The following is a 20618-nucleotide window of genomic DNA, read 5'->3' as shown; positions in this document are numbered from 1 at the left end:
GTCTCTTCGTGGAAGATCTGTTTGTTTTTGAAAGACATGGAACAATTAAAAACAATAGCTGAAAGTTTGATCATTTCCCAGCATAGATGGAGATGAAGTAAAATGTTTAGGAATTAATTTTGAAGCATGAATTTGAATAAAATTAGCATATAAAAGGTGGAATATCTCCAGGGTTCTTTGAAAGTGAGACAAGGAGGTATATATCTTTCTCTCTAAGGAGAATGCCATATCGTGCTTGCAGGCAACTGTTTGATTAGGAGCTGTAATTCAGGAAACACAGTGTGTGCACTATTCCCTGCAGCCCACTGTTGGTGGGCAATGTTACACTGGAGAGATGTGCCAAGCATCTTGCCTGTTAAATTAACTGGCTGTAGTGCAGGCTTAAGTTTATTCAACTCTTACTTGAAAAAAAAAAAAAAAAGGCACAGCGTGCAAAGGGTGTCCAAGATCTGTCAGAAGTTTTGGTGTGAGGCCAGCGTGATGCCCTCTTTCAAAAAATCATGGCTTCAAGCTTTTCCCTTGCGAAGCTGGTATTTAGGATAGTACATAATCCATCTCAGGTGGTCACAAATCACAGGGGGTTTCATACCTGTGGTTATCACTGTCTTTTAGGCTGGAGTCTTTACAATTCCTCTTTTCAGTCTTTTTTGTTTTCTAAATTAAAACCTAAATGTCTCCAGTAATCTCTTGGTTCAGGAACTTGACTGACACGTCATTCACAAGCCTCAGCATTCAGCCTTGGAAGTGATGATGCTGAAGATACAAGTCAGTGTTACAACTAGCCTTGTAGGCACAAGGCAGCATCTGCTTCCCCTCCTATACATGTACAAATACAAATCTGGAGATGAAGCAAAATTTCCATCCTGAGGGAGGTCAGGATGGAAATTTTGCTTCATCTCCAGATTTGCAGATGAAGCAAAGATGATTTGCATCTCCTGTCTTTCCTCCAAAATAGTTGTAGTTGAGGAGCCTCAAAGGCTGCAGTTCACCAGCTGCATGCTTAAGCTGAGTTCAGCTGTTTTCTATGTGGTATTCTTCAGGAAGTGATGCTTTAAGGTGGAGTTCCAGCCTTTGGTGGCTATGCTTGGCAAGTCGATATTTGTGTTTTTGAGCCAGATTAACAACAGCTAAAAACTGATATGAAGTCCAGTGGATGGAGATCACTGACCTTATGAGAGAGTTTTGCCTGTCTAGAATCCCTTTTTGCTCAGTAAGTAGCCTTGTCTGTGTAAAGGCAGCTGGTGGTTCAGCAGGATTTTCTTATTCGTTGTTTTAGACAAAGGCATTAAAATAGGGACAGGACTTGAAAAGCGATTTGACAAGTGGTGGTGAGTCTTTCAGATGGAGAAGGAATCTTCTTTTTTTATGTTTTAACAGAAAAAGACTGTGTTTTGTGGAAATCTCAAAGTTGTAAAGGGGTTCTGGCTTGGAGCAGGTTTAATGGTTTGTGTCTCACATGTACTCGACTATTTAAAAGGATTTTTTTGTGACGCTGAAGTTGGAGGCACATGCTTTTTTCATACTGGAAGCCAGCCCTAAACTACCTTGTCCTTATGAACCACTGAGCTGCTACTTAATGTCAGATGATGTCTTCCTATCCTTTTTCTTTTATTCTGCAAAGGCATTTTTATGCAGTATCTCTCTGCTGCCTCAAAATCTGTTGTTAGGAAGACTTGTATCCTAAGCTTTTAAGGAGCATAATGTGTGCCTTAAATGCCTCCATTTGCACTGTACAAATGTCTCTGAAAATCTTTAACGTTCAAATGTAACAGAATGCAAGGTCTCACTTGGTGCTTCACTGTACTTGTGAATGCTGCATACAGCAAATCAATCAGAGTATCACTTAGTGACAGCTACCTCTGTTAGAAAAAGCCTTTAATTGCTGTAGCTGTTACCGAGTGTTCAGATATACTCTGTAAACTGTGAATCTTTGCCTTATCCAGCTAAACATACTAAATACATCAATTGCTAACCCTGCGAATCTAGAGGCAGAAATCAAGGTTGTGAACTTGTGTTTTGGCCTCATTATATGTCCAAGTGCTTACATCCAGCATGGTCAAGGCACTGCTGTTAATTTGCAATAAGTGTAAAGTAAAAATAACTCAAGGATTTTTGCTTTCCGAACTTGGCATAATCTATATTCTATTCCGTGAATCACCCCAGTGAAATACATACAATATATGTGCTGAAATTTTGTTATTCTTCGACAGAGAAAAGAGTACAAGGATTCTAATGCATCAGCTGATGAATTTCCAGATTACACAATATATGTATTTGGAATTGTTTTGATTTTATTTTGCAATGCTGTGAAGTTTATTTACTGTTTTGTTTGCAAATGACCTTCAGTAGCAATTACTCCTCTACTCTGAAAATTTTTAATGAAAATATTTGTTTTCAGCTTCCCGAAGACAAATACCCATTGTATAGATACTGTTACGTGGCATAAAAATCGTGTAGTTATAACTTTCTGATTCTTGAACAGTCTTGAGGAATAAGGAGTGAAAATTTATTAAGTAAACAATGGCTACTTACACTCTATGTGAACCTTAAGTGTGATGGAGTTATGTTAACCCTTAAAATACAAAAGCAGATGTAAACTGCTCCAAAGAGGCAATATAAAATATTGAGTACGTTGTTTAATGAATAAAGAAACTATAGCTTTTTTAAAACCCTTGGTGCACAGAGGAAAACTGCATTTAAGCCACTTTTAGACTGATGATCTTTATGGGGATCTACCAGTAATCTGACTGAATGAGTATTTGCCCTAATCTCCAAGAAAAAGAAAAAGTTTGGGGATTTTTTTTTTTTTTTTTTTGTATAAAAAGTGCTATTGCATTTAATTTGAAGTAAGGATTATGTTTTAATCTGCATCATGCCAGCACCTAAATTTTTAAATTTTAAATGGATTTAGTTGTCTTTATTGGGTTTTGGGAGAAATTACCCATGTGCCCTTTTCTTAGAGAAACATCTTAAAAATGTATCTGGAATCACTACTGTTTCATCTTCTGAATATTCATTTTCTGAGGTCAATACACAAGAGAGAGGATTTTTCAGCAGGATGTAACTTTTGGCAGGCTTTCCACACATATTCTCAAGGACTTGTGCCCAGTCTTTTTTTCTTCCATCCTTTGCACGAGTTGGCTTGGGGTGATCATCAGAACATCGATGATGACAGTGAACACTGCTCTGTTGCACCAAAGCAGATGGAAGTCACACCACCATTTCACAAACACGTTCACAGTGAGCTCACATTCTAGCAAGAGATGTATTTGATTTGTATCTCCCTTGTTTCTGAACAGTGACTCCATGGAGCCTACCCAACCTGCTGCTTACACAGCCACTTCAGTGAGGAGCATGCCTGCCAGCTATGAAAGCCCAGACACTAGACCTTCTCCCAACAACACCACGTCTGCTGCAGCCCTCAAGCCAACAGGGCCCCCAAGCACTGCTAAGTACTCGGGCTGGCAGCCTGCAAATCAAACAGGTAACTTGCAGTGAGGCTTTTTCTTGTTTGTTTAAAGGTCTTCGGAGAGCTCGGTAATATTTGCTTGACCATGGGTGTAACAAGTGCAGCCTTCAAATGATTATTGGTGTGTATTGAGTACAAGGCAGTTTGGTTAGAAAAGAAGAAAAACAGCATAAAAATTTTGGTAGACTAGTAGCATTCTGTAATTTGTTTCACAAACAGGCAAAATCCAATGTCGATGACCTTCTATTAAAAATCATGCATAACAGTCCAATATATACAAATACAGTTTCCCATGTGACTGTCAATCCAATAGAGCATGTTCTCTATGATTTCAGGGAGTCTGAATCAACAGAAATGTTTTCCAAGTGATCTCTTCTGAAGTAGAAGCTTAAAATAAATAAATAAGAGACTAAAACATGAGAGTAGCAACATACTTGGCATTGGTAGGCTTTATCTGTGGAGGATGCCAGTGTTGCACAGTTCAGAGACATGAAGGTTTATTTACAGCAGTTGATTTCTTACAAGGACACTTTACATAGCTGCTACCTTGGAATATAGTTTGGTGATTCTTATCCCTTTATACCAACGCTAAAACGTCTTATGACTGGAAATAATATTGATTTCTTTCCAGAAGCTCCTATCTTAGAACTATATACATATTAAGAAATGCAATACGTGTAATTGTGTATCTACATTTTCATAATATTTCAAGCAGTAATTTTAGATAGTCTCTTAATGTAAATTGTCTCTTAAATTGAATCTGCCTTGGCACTGAACTAAACTTGAATATTAATTTCAAAGGGTCTAGGAAATCTGTATTACTAATTAAATTTTAACTGCAGATTTTCTGGTAATAATGAGGTGAATATTTTTGATTCTCCTTATAAGGAGATAAGATGCTAAAAATGCTTTTTTTGAGTTTTACTCTTAAAGGTTTTCCCTCTTTCAAATATATACAGTTCAGAAAAGGAACTGCAGAGGCCCTGGCATAAAAATAAAGATAAAACATACAGTGTTACCGTTGTATGTTTTTAATGGGGTCTTTTGCACATATCATTAAATTACTGTTGAGACTGGTAAGGTAGGCATTTTGTTTTGGACCTGCAGTACTGCTACCGAGCCTCAAGATGGCAATACGCTGTCATTTCTATACATTGCTTTCAATCATCGAGTATGTTCTTAAGGGCTAGGTAAAGACAGGTCAATTCTTGTTTTCCTACTTTGAGTTACCTGCCATTGGGAAAGAAAAAAAAACAAAACCCGTTTTTAAAGTTACATTTTGGTCATGTGTACTTAAGGCAAACATTGTGGGGAAAAAAGTAATCCTTCGTTTTAAGAGGTGGCTGAATGTCCCCCCCCAAAGTGATTAACTTATTTCACTTGCACAGAAAACACCTGTCAACTTGGGGTTTCAGTAGTACTGCACCAATTTACAATATGTTGGTAGGTGTTTCATAGCTAAATCCTACTACTGTGTTTTACCATTAATGCAAGTCAAATAATTATTTTGGGGGGTGATGACTGCCACATGATAGAGAAAGATTTATGAAGATGGATTAAGTTACACTCTATTCCATGGTTCTATGGAAATCTGTGCCCCTGCACTGGATAATTCAAAAATCTCTCATTTCTCATTAGAGGTTCAAAGTAGATGACAAAGGGGGAAAGCCAGACAGACAAATTTAGTTGTTATGTTCTAGAATAGCTTAAAAAAAAAGATGAAAAGTTAAAGTGAGCTATTTGAGCATATTTAAAATCATTTTATAATGTGGAAACTGCCAGAATTGCAAAGTCTACAATGCTGCTGTTAGTTACTAGGACTTGAGTCTGGCCCTTGCTTTTTTCCATCATTTTCAGAATTTTGCAGGTTTTCCACATATACATACTGAATGAGGAGGGAAGTCTATTTTTAAGTGTTTGCACTTTCTACAGCGCAACCCCCAAGGTGTATGTGTTAAGATCATGCAGTCTGAAATGAAGGTATGAGGCTGCCACATCAGAACCTGTAGCTAGATCACTTGAAGCCCAGATGTGAGCTAAATCTGAGCAGTGTTGCTCCCAATGGCAGCAGGCACAAGGGGGAGACTGACAAAGCATGATGCTGGGTAACTAGCACCTTCTTAGACAAAAGTAGGGAAATGCGTACTGTTTCTTGCATCCCTGTTCAAGGTGTTTTATGACATTAGAGGTCCTGAGGATGTCAGTTCTGTGCTGTCTTTCTGCCGTAGGGTTCTGGGATGTTATGTGCTAGGAAACCTGGGAATAGCTTGCCTCAAGTTTACTTCCAAAGAAGGAAAAACATCACCCCCTTCAGAAATATTGAGGGAGCCAGAAATAAAACTGTAGTAGGAAGAGACATTGAAAACCTCTTTCCTAAAATGGGCAGCCAGCCTGTGTGTGCTTCTTCCCCATTTGTGGGGCTCCTTTCTGAAATGGTGAGGAATAATGGACAAGTGGGAGATGTCAAAATGCCCTTGGTTTTTGTCCATCTTTTAAATGATCCAGCTTCATCGATCTGAGGCACCTTCATATCACAGCAGTCTGCCCATGAATGAAGCAGTGACATAGCTAGCCACCCGCTAGCCTGACTTTGTAGGTAAAAAGAAGCATTGCAGGAATCAATTGAAATTGTGACAGCTGCTGAAGTGTCTGAGGCTTTTCCAGAGGTTATACAGGTTTCACTGTAAGCTGGCCCCTTAAACCTGCCATAAGCTCACCCACGGCTTTATGTGGCACATATTACCCAAGCCATTCAAGAAGTCAGTATCGCAAAACTGGCAGGTAGGAGAGGCCTAAGCACGGTTACAGAGGCATTACAGCAGGGACTGATCATTTTTCTCAGGCATTTTACAAAAATAAAAATACCCAAGCTTTTTGTGTACCAAAGCTCACTTAATAAGGCTGAACCCAACAGTCTGACAGGTAAAACTTTTTAAATAGTGGAGTGTTTTGATAAAATTAGTCAGATGTTGAAGAAAGACTATAACCGTTTCAGGGCGTATTTGGTTTTCAGTCACTAATTCTGCTGTTTGTTTGCAGTCTGGGAGCATGAAGTTTCCTTCAAAGCAAAATTGCCAGCACTTCACAGACCAAACAAAATTTGGCCTCACAGGTCATGGGTCTGACAGAATTTTAAACAAACAAAAACACCTCCCTCTGAGCCTGATTGATATTGTAGTTGAAACCCAGCCTTGGAAATAATTAGAAGGGAGGCATAATGTTATGCAAATGTGTATATGTTTATCAGTGTGCTGTTAATAACAGAAACTTCTTCAGAGTCTGGTTTTGTAGCTCTAATAGCACTCACTCTTTTAATGATTGCTCTATATAAGATCAAGTCGTTTCCATAGCAAGGCAGATATATCACAGCATTTTGTTTGTGTCTGGGGAAGCTGTAGACAGCTGTTTTATGGCATGGCGTGAATATTACAAGTGATTTTATTTATTAAGATGTCCAACTACACAGAGAAGTCATTTGGTCAGAAGGCGTCTTTTAGTTCATTTAGTTCATGCTCCATGTTGTCCTTCTCAAAACCTGTCACCTCCTTGAGGAGAAAAATTGCAATTTTCTTTCTGTGAACAACCTGAAGTGCTGTGTGTGGCAGTGAATTCTCTGTGAAATGGTATTAAGTATTCAAGAAGTTCCTTTTTTTTTTTTTTTTGAAAGCATCTGGAAAAGGTGTTCATTTAGGCAGGGTCCTATTATTATTATTTCTTGAGGATTCCCGTTACCTGCCTTCCAGCAAATTGCAGCGTTAGTCACCCAGCGTGAAGGTAACATAATATAATATCCCTTTCTGGAATACAATCCTGATATTATAGGATTCCTCAGTGGTTTGGCAAAGGAAATGAGGGATGGCTGCCCCACTGTTTCTTGTATGCTCACAGGGAGGCTGGATCAGCAGGATAAAAGCTGGCTTGTCAAACAGAGTCTCATCTTTGGCAAATTGGGTGCACAAAGAGGTGAACATCTGGGCAGGTGGAGCATATACACGATGAAGTGGTCGAGTGCATGTAGGCAGCAGTTTGAAAAGAACACGTTTGCCATGAGCTTCTCTTGTCTGTGTTGTTAATTTTTTTCAGTTGTTGCAATAAGTCAAATTGTGGCTACTGCTGTGTGTTAAATACATTGGCTAGGATTTATAATAGCCCTCATTTTGTTCTTGAGTTACGATGCTCTGTTGAGCTATGATGTTCAGTTCACCCACCAGAGGGAGAAGCTTTTTAACATGATTATATTCAATCTACCAAAAATAAATAAATAAATAAAAATGCCCGCCAGTATCCCAGCTACATCACAGCAAGTTACTTTACAATTTCACAGCTAACTATTGCCGTACACTTAGGTAGCACCATTCATCCCCAAAGCATTTTACAGTCTTGGTGCCATGTGCAAGCACGTGACACATGCGCAGGCATTGCTTTCACCCACCAAGACCACGCAGTCACTTCTTCAGCGAGACGTAACAGCTGCTTGTCAGCACGCTGTAACACTCCACGGCATCTTGAAAGGAAGTGAATAGCACCGTGTCAAATTGAAACTGCTGGGACAATTTAAGAAAGCACAATTATCCAATAAATGCAGTTACCCAAACTGGAGTTCGGCCAGGAGACGAACTGTTCTCGCAGAAAGTGCAGCAGGATCTGTGATGGGCTGGAGCAGTCAGGACTTTCGGACTGCATTTCTTGTGCAAGATCGCCTCCTCTTTCCTGGCATGCTCCAAACGCCGTTGTTGGAGGTGGAGCTGCTGGCACAGTGCTGACTCGTGTGGGCAAAGCCCTGCTTTGCTGGTGGGGTCCAACGGGACCGCAGCCCACAGCTGGTATAGCTGGAGGCCAGGCGAGCCAGCACGCTGCTTAGAGAGGAGGTTTTTGCCATAAACACTGGCCTCCCTCCTCCGGGGCTTGGCAGCAGAGCACGAGGATGGGATGGGAAGGGTTTGCAATACAAGTGCCCAAAGCTCAGGGTGTTAGGTGACCTGTTACCACGTATGCCAACTTCCTTATTCCCAGGGTCTCTGTCAGCCTGATACAACTGGGATACATAATCCCCTTTCCCGTAGAGCTGGTCGGGCATGTCAGCATATTCTACAATACCCACAACTGTCAGTTGCCTAATCCTGAGCCAGCACATGTGTTAAGCACATGCTCCCTTCAGCAGGGGGAACACACTTGGAAGCTAGCTGTAAGCACAGAAAAATTGCTCCCCAGGCAACCTTGTTTGAAAAATTCTGCTGTTTCCTTGCAGTTGTTTTCATGTGTTTGGTAGACTTGCATTTACCATCTCTGGAGTTATCCTTAGTGTGCTGTCTTGCTGCATTTTTAAATTTTTTTTTCCTATTTCCCACTCCCTTGATAATATTAGAATTTTAAAAGCAGAAGAAAATACAAACCTGGTCCTAGGTGTGATTTGGTATCCTGTCCTACATATACTGACAGATTAAGTCATCATCTCCTTCCTTGTGACTTAGTCTGCAAAAGTTTGCTAAGGGAAATGTGTCAAAAACCAGACCATGTCAGCCTCAGGAGTTTGGCCATAAAGTCAAATAGCACGGAGCTAGGGAGGAGAGGGAGAGGGCACTGAGATGTACAGTGCTATGGCAAAATGCTTACACTTCCAGTAAAGGCTTGCTCGAGATCCATACAGGAATTGACTGTAAAATTTTGCCACCTTTGTTTTTCTGTGTTTCATTTGTTATTCCCCCTGTGCACAAGCTTGCACACACACACACACACACACACACGCACACACTTCTGTGGAGGTTACAGGCCACCCTGATGGGGTGAGTTAAGTTGATGGCCCATCCACTTTGCATGGGAAAGGCACCATCACCTTGTTCATGAACTTCTGCTCTTTGTCCTTAGGGCCATCTCATCCAACATAGTTTCCTTCACAGAACAGGAAATTAAAAGCAGGAATTAATTATTAGGGGTTAAAGGAGCTACATGCCCACTGAGGACAATGGTGTAAATTTGGGGAAGAAACTGGAGTAATCCTTCAAGTTGAGGCAAATCCTTATACTGTGGTAAGCTAGAAATAATCCCAAAATGTAGACAGTTCCACTATTTTATTTTTTTTTTGCAGAAAAAGTTTGTTAATATTTGCCCCTTGCATTTGCCGTTCATAAAAGGAGAACGCTTTGCCCATAAAAGTGATATGATTGACAGGTCAAAACATAAAAGCTTCCTGATTCTGGTGTATGGACTGTTATTCTTATTAATTTTTCACCTAATCTAAATGATTATATTGTCATGTGACAGCAAACCACAAGAATTTATTCTTACAAGTTAAGTAATGTGAACTTGGACTTAGCCAAGCAAAACCCATTGTGAAACCAGAGTAATTTATAAATGTCTACCTTAATTTGATGGCAGTGTGAAATTGTAACTCCTGCAGACATGGTGGAAACTAGCATATGTTTTTAAAACGTGGATGTTTATATTTAAGAAGGGGTGGGTCATAGTAATTACACAGACATGTACCTCATGCTTGTTGGAAGCAGAATGGCTTGCTGCGCCACGCTGCAGGATCTGCTGAACAGAAACTCACCTAAAAAATTGGGCCTGTGGCAATTTTCCTGGGGTTTGATGTTGCTAAATTCATGTGGTATTGCATCAAACTTTAGTGCATTCAAATGAATTTAGACATAAATCAGACAGAGGCATGTTCTTTTCTCTAGTCTTTTAAAGAGGGGAGGGGACTATTTGTCTCTGATTATTTCACGCTCACCAGCTTTCAAGATTAGATGCTCGTTGCCTTTGATTTCTTAAAAAGTATCTAATATATTGCCATGGACTGATTGACCAGATAACTTCCCTTTAATTTGCAGCCTGCATCACTGAGGATGCCAGCTCAGAAGAGTGATGTGCTCTGGTAGGATGTACAAGCGTAGGTCATCCAAGAATTTTGCCTAATATTTGTACAACAAATGAAAAGTCAATATTTCTCTGGTAAATACATTCCTATCACTATGCAACCTTAAAGATCGGCTCTGTGAAAAAGGCAGATAATACGTGTGTCAGTGAGACCAGACAGTCATGCTCTCCTCGGGTGTAGTCAAGCTGGCAAATTCAAAACAGGAACTCAGAGTGAGAGAAGCAAAATGTTATCTGCAGAAAGGCACCAAATGGGCTTCTGAGCTGTCATTCCAGAGAAATAAAACCCTGTTGTGCAGGGGAGTGAAGAAGTCGTCTTTTCTCTTTCTTCTCGAGGCACATTTTTGGTAACAGCTATGCCACTTGTGCCAAATTTGTGACGGTATGTGATGTAACAAATCACAAGGCGACAGGCCGAGCCAGCCAAAACCACCATACTCGTTTTAATTAAAGATCCTTTACAGCTAATTTTGTCGGAGCCTTTGCAGTTGAAAGGCTGGTCGCTAGCACAGGAACTGGCCCCTAGGTTGCAGAGGTTGTTGAAATCGGGCCGCACTTGCACCTGTTGTGGTTTTCCACGGGTGCATACCAGCCTTTGCTGGCATTTAGAGAAATGATAATGGTTTAATCCTTCCTGTTCTGCTTTTAATCAGTGGTGGGGTTTCAGCTTTGACGACGCTTCCAAGACTGTGCAGCAACCAAATGAGATCTGCTGAACGTAGCATTTCTTTTTTTCTTCCCCCCCTCTGTCTTGCTAGTCCTGTAGTTTTCTCCATTTAACTTGAGCGATTTCACGCAGGTCCGGGAGTGGATAGAGTGTTATACACGGCTAATGCAACGAGCTGACAGCCGAGCTTTTCAGACACGTTGCTTCATCCGGCCATCTGTTTGGGTTGGAGGAAAGGAACTGGAAGATTTCTGACTGTACAGATATATTAAGAGAAGTCAGAAAATTGGACATACGAACCTTTGTATTTTCCATTTATAATACAGTAGTTTGATAGCAGCGTATAAATCATCGGGTTAGAGCACTTTAAAATGAAGTTCTGGCACTCCCACCAGTTAAAGTAGCATTGTTATTTATAGATATTACATGAAGCCTGATGTTATGTTTAAGTGAGCGTTAAACAGTTCAGGCTGTTGTATTGTTGCTATGCACCGGAGAACCTCTGTCAAAGTGACTTTGGCACCACTGTGTATCCGCCTTTCTCCCTTTGTCTTAAAAATCTTTCCCTAATGTTTGTAGTTATCCATGTGTTCAGCAATGGAACAGCCTATTGTTAGTGCAACAAGGGCAAAGTCACACTGGGATTTTTTAAAAGAAAAAGCCAGTTCGTTACCTTGCCTAAAACTTTGTTAAATATTAAACTAGCCATACCAAGGAGTTCAGTAAAAGCAAACACTGAGGGTTTGCTAAACTTAAACCTAATAAAGTAGAAAGTTAATACTCAGGTACAGAATGTTTTCTTTTTCAAAAAAGCCAGCTATGACAATGCACAGGTAAAAATCAATGGTGCTTTAAAAGGTTTAACTAAAGAGAGTGGAGGTGAAAGCCTGCAAAACTCCAAAATTCAGCCACAGGGATCTTTTCTGCGACTTGCAGAGAACCTGAACCTCTCCACCACTCAGTGTGGAATAACTCTTAATGATGTTTATAATTTTTATAAATTATTTATTGATTATAATGTATTTATTTATAGAGCTGATAATTCAGAGAACCTGCACAAGTTCCTGTGCTCTGTCCCACTGCATTCAACAAAGGCGGTGGCCAGAAAATCTGTGGTGAGATGTTGTGAAGCAGCTGGAGTTGTTTTCCTTCCCCTCCCTGCTAGGTCATCTTTTGATATTACAAATGTGCGTGCACTTTGCCAGACCTCAGGTACCAGCTCTGTGAGAACAGAGCTGCTGAAAGATCCAAAGTCATAAATTTTTCCTTTCATGTGTGCTGGTATGTTTTTTTCATCTATTCATTTTTTAAGGGATTTGGATGCATAGCTGCCTCCTTCCCGACACCTCTTTCCCCTGCAACAATTCTGCAGTCTGAATTGCTTCAAAAAAAAAAGTGTCTGTTAACAGCAACCCATCCCCATGCTTGACACCAAAGGGAGAATGTAAAAAGCAAAGTATAAAGCACAAACCGCAGGAGGGCTCAAACTGATGGCCAGAGTTGAGGGGTTGAGAGGCTTAGATTGAGTGTAAGAATTTGTACCCTCCTTGTTATTACTTGTGTGCCCTGCTGAAAGCTTCTAGTTCCATAAATTTGCAGGGCCTGACGTTTTTGTTTAAATCATGCGGCTGTGTTTCAAGGCTAGAGAATCTGTTAAAGAAACTAGAGGTTACTAAATAAATAAATAAATAAATAAATAAATTAGGCTGCTCCCACAGTAAAACAGAACTTAGAACCTAATTCTATCTGAAAGGTTTCCAAGGGAATGGGGAAAAAAATAAATAAATGCAGGAACTCAAGTAGTGTCAGTATTCTGTGAAATCTTGCCTAATGCGAATATTGACTAACTTGTAAACTGGAAGGGCTAGTCAAGAAATATCAGCTTTCATGCTGAAAGAGAAAACATGCCTAATATTTGAAATTCTTCAGCCACACAAGATAGAACATTGTCAAAAAAAAAAAAAAGAAAAAAATAAAAATTGTCAATTCATATAGATTTTTTTTACATCATTAATAGTTGCTTGCTTACAAACAAAAAACAACAAAAATGAGAACTCACCCACCACCAACAAAAAGTTGGGTTACAGTGGGAGTAACGAACCTTTGCTAAGATTAGGGGAGTGTTACAGGCATACTTCTGGCCTATGGGAAGATACAAGTAGGTGTTAAAACTGTCTGCAGGCAGGTGTTCAGATGGGAATCAGGAAGACTGAGGCAAATCAAGAGTGTGAAAAGAAGACTGATATAAGGTGAAAAAAATCTCATAGAACAACTGCAGGGAGTTTACAGAGAAACCAGTACAGTAAACATGGTGAAATAGCTATTAGTGTACTTTACTGGTGTATTTTCTTAAAAAAAAAAAAAAAAAAAAAAAAAGAGCTTAGAAAAGAGTATGAATCTGAGGCAAAGGAAGCAGACTGACTCCTCTTCTGGATCAGGAATCTAAAGTGAAAGAAACTTGAGCCCACTTCAGAGCAGAAATCGAGGGGGATAATACTGTGCAAGACCAACAAGGTTTTAATGTGAATATTAGCAAGAAGAAAGTTACCCCCTGAGAGGACACTGTGGGTACAATCTGTAAATATGAGGAGGAAGCTTCCTGGCTTTACACTGGCCTCAAAAGATGAAAGAAGAGAGAGAATAATAATAAAATGCCTTAAGATCTTGATTTTCAAGGATTCTTAAACAGGAAGAAACCTTTTCTATCCTAGTTCTCAGCTGCTGATAGCATCTGCAGTGATCAATTAGATATTGTTCCCACCAAAGTAGCAAATAAATTTACAAATGACAGTCAAAAAGCCTTTTAAAACTTAGGTTTTGTCCAGTATCCAAAAATATTCTGGAAATGCAGAGGTATCTGAAGGTTACAGGTTATTTGTCATTCCCCAGAGTATTTGACACTAATTCTCCACTTGCATTATGGCTGTGATCCCTTGGGGAGTCTTGCATCTGCTGAAGGTCTGTGCATTGAACATGATTTCACCCATTTCAGTGGAGGTGGAGTAGATCCATCTGCCTTCACTGGTCCTCAGTTGTAAATAGCCAGTTTGTTTTTGCTTAGGCCACAGCCCTTGCTTAACATGGTATTAATCAGTGTGTTTTATAGTATGGTTTGCTTAAAAGAGAATTTTTGTTTTATCATAGGGTCAGCAGTAGGCTGACATTATTTCTCAATCTGATGAACATTCATCTTCTCCTCTCCTCTTTTTGTGCTTTGAGTAACTCAGAAATTACGGTCCCATTTGTCCAACAGCTCTGAGAGAGGGTTTTTGGAGAAAGATCCTATCCTGGCCAGTAGTGATTTTAAAGTTGGGCAGCATTCAGAAAAGCATCGTACGTAAACACAGCACTAATGAACGTTGTAATGAGACCAAAGAACTAGGAGTAATCATGGTAGTTGTACTTTTGTACTTTTTCTTTCTTTAAGCAAGTAGGAGGGCTTTTTTTTTTTTTTTTTTACCAGTGCAAACAAGAGCTAGCTGACGTGTTTGAATGGGCTTTGGGATTCAGCAGATAAACACAAATGAGCAATACACTAGAAACTGTGCTGCGGTTTGATTAATGGAGAAAACAGTCTTCAAACAGATTTGGTTTTAGTGTGTTTTTGTCTTTGCATGAAATGGGACCTGAAAATCAGAAAGCCATTGGTGGTGATAGAGAAGGAAAGTGCTATTAATCAAAACCACTTTTGTTCATGTCTTCAAAGGCTTTCTGCCACCTTTTCCAGTTTTATCTCTTCCTATGTTTTCAGTTTAGCAGGCATTTATAATCTAAAATGAACTACAGTAGCAGAGCGACTTGTTCAAGATCAAGTGCTTTTGAGGTGCACATTTCTGAGTACTTTCTACTTAGCAGTGCTGAATGTCTCTATAATCAAGATGTTATTTTTCAAGATGTTACACACTGCTTTATTACATGTAATAGATAAGCAATATGCTTAATATTAAAAAAAATAATAAAAAAAATAATGGTCATTAGGTATGCTTTTTGCTACTTCATATACTGAAGGGGATCCAAAAATATGTCAGTCTTGAAATCACTTATTTTGAGAAAATTCAACTACATTGCATCTTCATACAGAGGGAAAAATAAGCAAAAGTAGGTATTGTGCCTACTAATGCCAGTGGATTAACACCAAGCTAACAAGTATGATTAGACTATAAAAGTATTGGAGTTAAAAAGGACTTATTCTCCAGCTGTGTCACCTTAGTGCACCAATATGCAGGAGAGGCTTTTTAGTTTATTATTATTATTAAAGTTCACTGGATTGGTTTGATCAAATTGTGTAGTGTGTGGCTATTTTCTCTAAATAGTAAGAAATTGTCGTTTCTGTTGAATTTTCTTTGTATTTGCTGTCATTTATCTTTTCTGTGAATTAGTATGTTGTGTCCATTTGAACAAGGAAGTATAGTGTTTTACCAGAAAGATATTTGCACCTTTTGGTAAGGGAAAGGTTGATCAGCATTACATTAAGGAAATAATGGGAAACAATTTTTCATCTTTTCCCTGAAAGATATGAAAGGCGATGGAAGGGTGAATAGCACTAACAACTAAGACTAACAGCTCCACAAACTAATTTTCCATAAAAAGTATTGGGAAAGCTACATGCAGATACCCCAACCATGTGTTGGAGAGATTCATCATTGCAGCAGGAGCATTGTCCCACGCTGTCAGACATCTCTGTTGTTGCTTGGTTGTTCCCTCCTGAGCTTCCACTCAGGTCTTAATTTCACTTGTTGATTTACGAGGTTTAGTATGGCTGCTATAAAGACAGGACCCAGAGTAAGCAGACATGTTTTTGCTTGCCTGTAGTTGCAAACAAAAGGCTATTTTTATTTTATTTTATTTTAGATCTTTTTCTTTTTTCTATTTAGCTTGCTTGATAAAGAAAAAGAATTCTCCACTTGACAGGAGTAACTACTCCCATAAACTTGTGCTGTTGTGGCTTGTACGTTACCAAGGTACATGTATCAATAGGAGAAAGAAAAGCAGAGGAGTGTTTGTTTCTTCATTACCCTTGGCAACAAGTATCATCTGTGCATTTCATTTTTGTAAATGCATTTTTCTTACTCCTTAAAAGCTTATATATATGACCTTAAAACCAGAATGCAAATGGAAGTCTATGGATATACACACTTCTGGAAATGTCAGGCTTTTACATCAGAGCCATAATTTTTCTAAACGGATACGAACACAGCCATTGGAGTGCTTCAGATTGGCAGTGTTTAGTGATCTAGTCTAGTGTATAAGTTTGATTTAGAAATATGTTTTCCTTATACAGTACTGTATTTTAAGTTCCTGTACATGTTGTATTGGATTCATATTCTTGTTTATTATGTTGATAGTGACATATGATCTATTTATTTTACTCACTGTAAAATGTTTTGAGTAGGTATGTCATATTCTTATGTCTCTGTTCATACACTGATATTCTTGGCGCCACTTTTTGTATCTAAAGCAAAATAATGCCTTCACAGGTTGTACATTCTTTCACATAACTTCTTTAATATGTTGAAATTTGTCCACTGCTTTTTTACAAGTTAGCCAAAAATGTGCTGTGTTATTTCGCAGACATTTTGTAAAGTAGGTAGGACAGTCTTACTTGGTGGGGGAGGAGGAGAAAATAAGCACTTTTTAATTTGTTGCTTTAAGTAGGCAGGTATATGCCAAGCTGGACAAAGCTGTTAGAAAAATGTTGCCTGTTGCTCGTATTTCAAAATAATTTACTTGGTACTGAAAGATGGTCTTCTAAATGCTTTTGGCATTCCTTCCCCAGCTCCTGCCAGTGGATGGACATCAAACAGTATTAAACCGTCTGGAACAACTGCCCCGAGTCAAAAGTTTGCGACACCACCTCAGCTAACGGAGCAAGACACATTGGTTCAGAGGGCAGAGCATATTCCAGCGGGAAAACGTACTCCCATGTGTGCACAGTGTAATCAAGTCATTAGGTTTGTATCTGTTCATCCCACAGGCTCTCAGACAGCTGAGCTTTGTTTTGCTTTCACAGGTTTTGATTCCTGAGGTCGCAAGTGTTTTAAGGCTCCATTTCAGTAACAGAGAACACTGTTTTTATATATGGATTATCTAGCAAATCTGAGAATGAGGGAAATGAAGGAGGAAAACGTGGCAAACTCCTAACAGTCAGAGCCTCACAAACTGTTTTACAGAGAACCTGAAGGCTGGGTGGAGTAGAGCAAAAATAAAACAAAGGAAAAGTAAGCAAGTTAGTTCTCACTTGCACACACATTCCTATAAAATTTGGAAGATGAGAAAGTTGGAAAACAATGTACAGGAAATCAAATAAAGGCTAACTTGTCACAAATGTCAATTTATAAACCAGACTTTCTAAATAAGAGGAGTAAAAATAGCGAGTTCCACCCATATAAGAAAACCAAGGAATATGGGTCTAACCATTGCTGAGAATGGATTAATAATAATTTTCTACTGTTACTTCTCAAATTCCTAGGTGGTCTCTTTGGCAACTGGGTAGTTTATGTACTTGATTTATATATAATATGGATGGAAAGGATTAATCCAGAGAATACACAAAAACAAGTATGCCAATTGAGATAAATAAATTCCACCGAGTCCCCTAAGATATCTGTCTTTAGCCAGAATTTCTTACGGAGCAAGAAATTAATCTGGGCTGCATTGTTCAGTCAGTGATTTTTGACAATTAGTCATGATTGTCTCAACCAGGGAGCTATAATCGCTTTTTGTGTTAATGTGCAAATCATTCCCAATTTTCATCTACCTTACATTTTATTTTTTCTCTAAAATAGATTTTTTTTCCTTTTTTTTTTTCTGGAAGAGATGTATTCTTCTAAGATGTCGTCATCTTCATGGTTGTTCAATTATCTGTGCCGTTGAGCTGCAGGGGCAAAGTAATGCCCTGTAATATTTCTTTTTATTCATCTGTCCCATGTTTTCAGTGAACAAGATAAGAGAGCCTGCACAATGTTTCGCCATAGTTAAAGAAAGAAACTTGTTTGATTAGGAAAGTGAGCTCTATGAAGTAGATAAATTTCACTCAGTATAACAGAAAATCAAGCTTTCCACCATGCCCTCTAGAGCCTCTTGAACCCTGGCTTGAATTCTACATCAGAAAATTCAACTAACTCTAATCACTTGTTTTCTAGGGATGGATTGAGTCCAGCCTGTTGACTTCCATTAGATTTCCATTCTGATAGTTCACTACCAGTTCAGTTAACAGCAGGGTAATCTTAGAGGACTCTTTGCTAACTCATCTGTGATGTTTTGGAGGTCTTTTCCTATTTCCATCATATATGTCAAGGAAATAAAAATATATGATCTGAATCTCCTTGAAGCAACAGAAAAAAGTATAAATTCTGAATGTAGATATACCTGCTCTCTAATCCAGATTTTGTTCTTCACCGCAAAATGAAAGATCAATTTCAAAAAGGCCTATACACTTTTTGGATGAGATTTGTCTGATTCATTGAACAGTTTGGCCTATATAATCATCATGTCTGTCTTTAGTATGCTGACTTTTTTGTTCTCTGGGTGTTGGAGAACTTTTGAGTTCATCTAGTAAATACTGACATCATAGCAGTTCAAACTATGCTGCATCTTTCATGCAAGAAACGTAGCTTGTTGCCTCTTAAAAGACCTGTGCTTCAGCAGGGTTTGTTGGTGCTCTGTGCCATGGGGTCGCATGGCACAGATCTCTCCTTTAGCAGCTAAACTCTTCTGTCAGCCCTTAAAGCACTTGCTGCTGTTCCCTGCTTTCATCACCATTGAAGAGATGAGCTTCAGCCCTGTAAGCAGGCAAGTGTAGTGGTCTGTGGAGCAACCTTTGCTCCTTAGTGGCCACATAGGAGAAAGAGGCAGCCCTACTTGATAGTACTTAAACCATTGTCACTTACTGTAAGTGACAACTCTTCCTGAGTAGTAACTGATACTGTTGTCTGTCTTTCAACTGCTGTTAACATGTAAATCCTTAAATTTCTTCACATGTTAAATGCCATCTAAATTATTAAAAGCAAGCATTGTTTCATTTGAGTATGAGTTGACATGTGATAATCAATGCCAAATATGCCTAAAGTTCACATTGTGCAGTGGATTTGAAAGCTTGCATTGGCATTTCAAGTTCAAGCTTTAGCATAATTACAGTTCATGCCCTTACTGGTAGTGTTACCTATGAAAAGGTAGGAGGAGGATTAAGTGACATTGCACTGTACATCTGCTTTGAAGCCGGGATGCATTGTGGAGTTGGTTACTTTACACTAAGGCATAGAATAACCATGGTTAGTTAAGCCAAAACAATTTCTTAGAGGCGTCTTATAACTTTTTAATATATCTTTAATTATTGATACAGTGATTGCATGAAGATTTCATTTTTTTTTTTCCAAAGCTTCATTACGTAATCTTTTGTTTCTGTGTCTAAAAGTATCAGAGTTGGAGGCAAACTAAATTTCCCATGATCTACTTGCTGTGTCAGTCTGGCAAACTTCTGGCACATCCTGATGAAGACTTCTGGTTCTCAGGCAGTCTCACTGAGTACCACAGTGCAGAGTTTGCTCTCCCTTTCAAGTGCAAATGTGTTTTCCCTGTATCTCCATTGAGAACATATCTCTGGTATACCTGTGAATGATGATTTGGTTTTGTCACTTTTTCATAAATCTTAATTAATTTAAAGGCACAAGGGGAAAATTAGGAATGGTGCTTCCCTTGAGCATCTCCTATACAGAAATTATATATCACATCATTTTCAAATGAGAAGATAATAACTAAAAAAGTGATTGACCTACTCAGCAGATGTGGAAATCCTTTTGATCTCTCCACCACCAAATTTCAGTTCTGGCTTGCTGTCATAATCAAAGCCACATGAGAAGCTAGATTATTGCCATGATAATGCATCGTGACCATACTGATAAAGTTATATTTAGTTACAAGTATAATAATAGTGAAATTATCCTTATATTCCTTGTACATTATTTACTTTTCTTTCCAATTTGACCCTATATCATTGCTACATGTGGGACCCAGATGTTAGATGTGGCTACCAAATTTATGTACCTGGGGATCCTTTGGGACATAACAGTCTGTAAATACTGATGTAAGTACATCACAATCTCTCAAAAAGGAAAAAAAAAAAAAAGTTACTACTATTTGCCTCCATCTGCGGGTTTGGTTCACATGGTTTTAGATGGTGATGTCAGAAATTTGGTCCAAAGCACTTAGCGTTTGAAAGTAGGTTGGGATGAAACCGCATTCATAGGTAGCTGTTGCTAGTTAGGTTGTCCCAAAGCATCAGGTGGGAGGAACATGTTTTTTGAGTGCCACCTTTAAAATTGGACTAGTTTACAAAGAGTCAGTTGACATAGAGTTCTTGGGGGGTTTTGTTGTTGTTGTTAATGCACAATGAGGAATGAAGTCATCTGTAGCCGTCTTCCTAGCATTTTCTACCCTGGCTTATTCCAGTCATGATGGTGGGCATGTGGCCCCCTCACTCCAATCTTTAATTCCTTTTCAACTGAATGAAGCAAATAAATAACTTTTCTTACTGGAAGCTATTGTTTTGATCACAAAAATATGCAGAGACTAGGAATAAGTCCAAGTTCTGAATATCACGTTTTTGTG

The 20618-nt window shown here is 38.9% G+C and overlaps 1 protein-coding gene across 11 annotated transcripts in view; it reads left to right on the top strand.

Annotated features, from left to right (window-relative positions):
* Positions 1-20618, top strand: part of PDLIM5 (PDZ and LIM domain 5) — a 129708-nt gene that overhangs the window by 98036 nt on the left and 11054 nt on the right. For all 11 annotated transcript variants that reach the window (XM_027455589.3, XM_038177793.2, XM_072037011.1 and 8 more), the window contains 2 exons: positions 3300-3484; positions 16789-16963. In XM_027455589.3, the coding sequence (XP_027311390.1) occupies positions 3300-3484; positions 16789-16963 (360 nt within the window). The remainder of the gene's footprint in view (positions 1-3299; positions 3485-16788; positions 16964-20618) is intronic.

The sequence above is a fragment of the Anas platyrhynchos genome, chromosome 4 (assembly GCF_047663525.1).
Source record: "Anas platyrhynchos isolate ZD024472 breed Pekin duck chromosome 4, IASCAAS_PekinDuck_T2T, whole genome shotgun sequence".
Lineage (NCBI taxonomy): Eukaryota > Metazoa > Chordata > Aves > Anseriformes > Anatidae > Anas > Anas platyrhynchos.
Note: the sequence above shows the minus strand (reverse complement) of the source record. Positions and strands in the feature narration are given on the sequence as shown.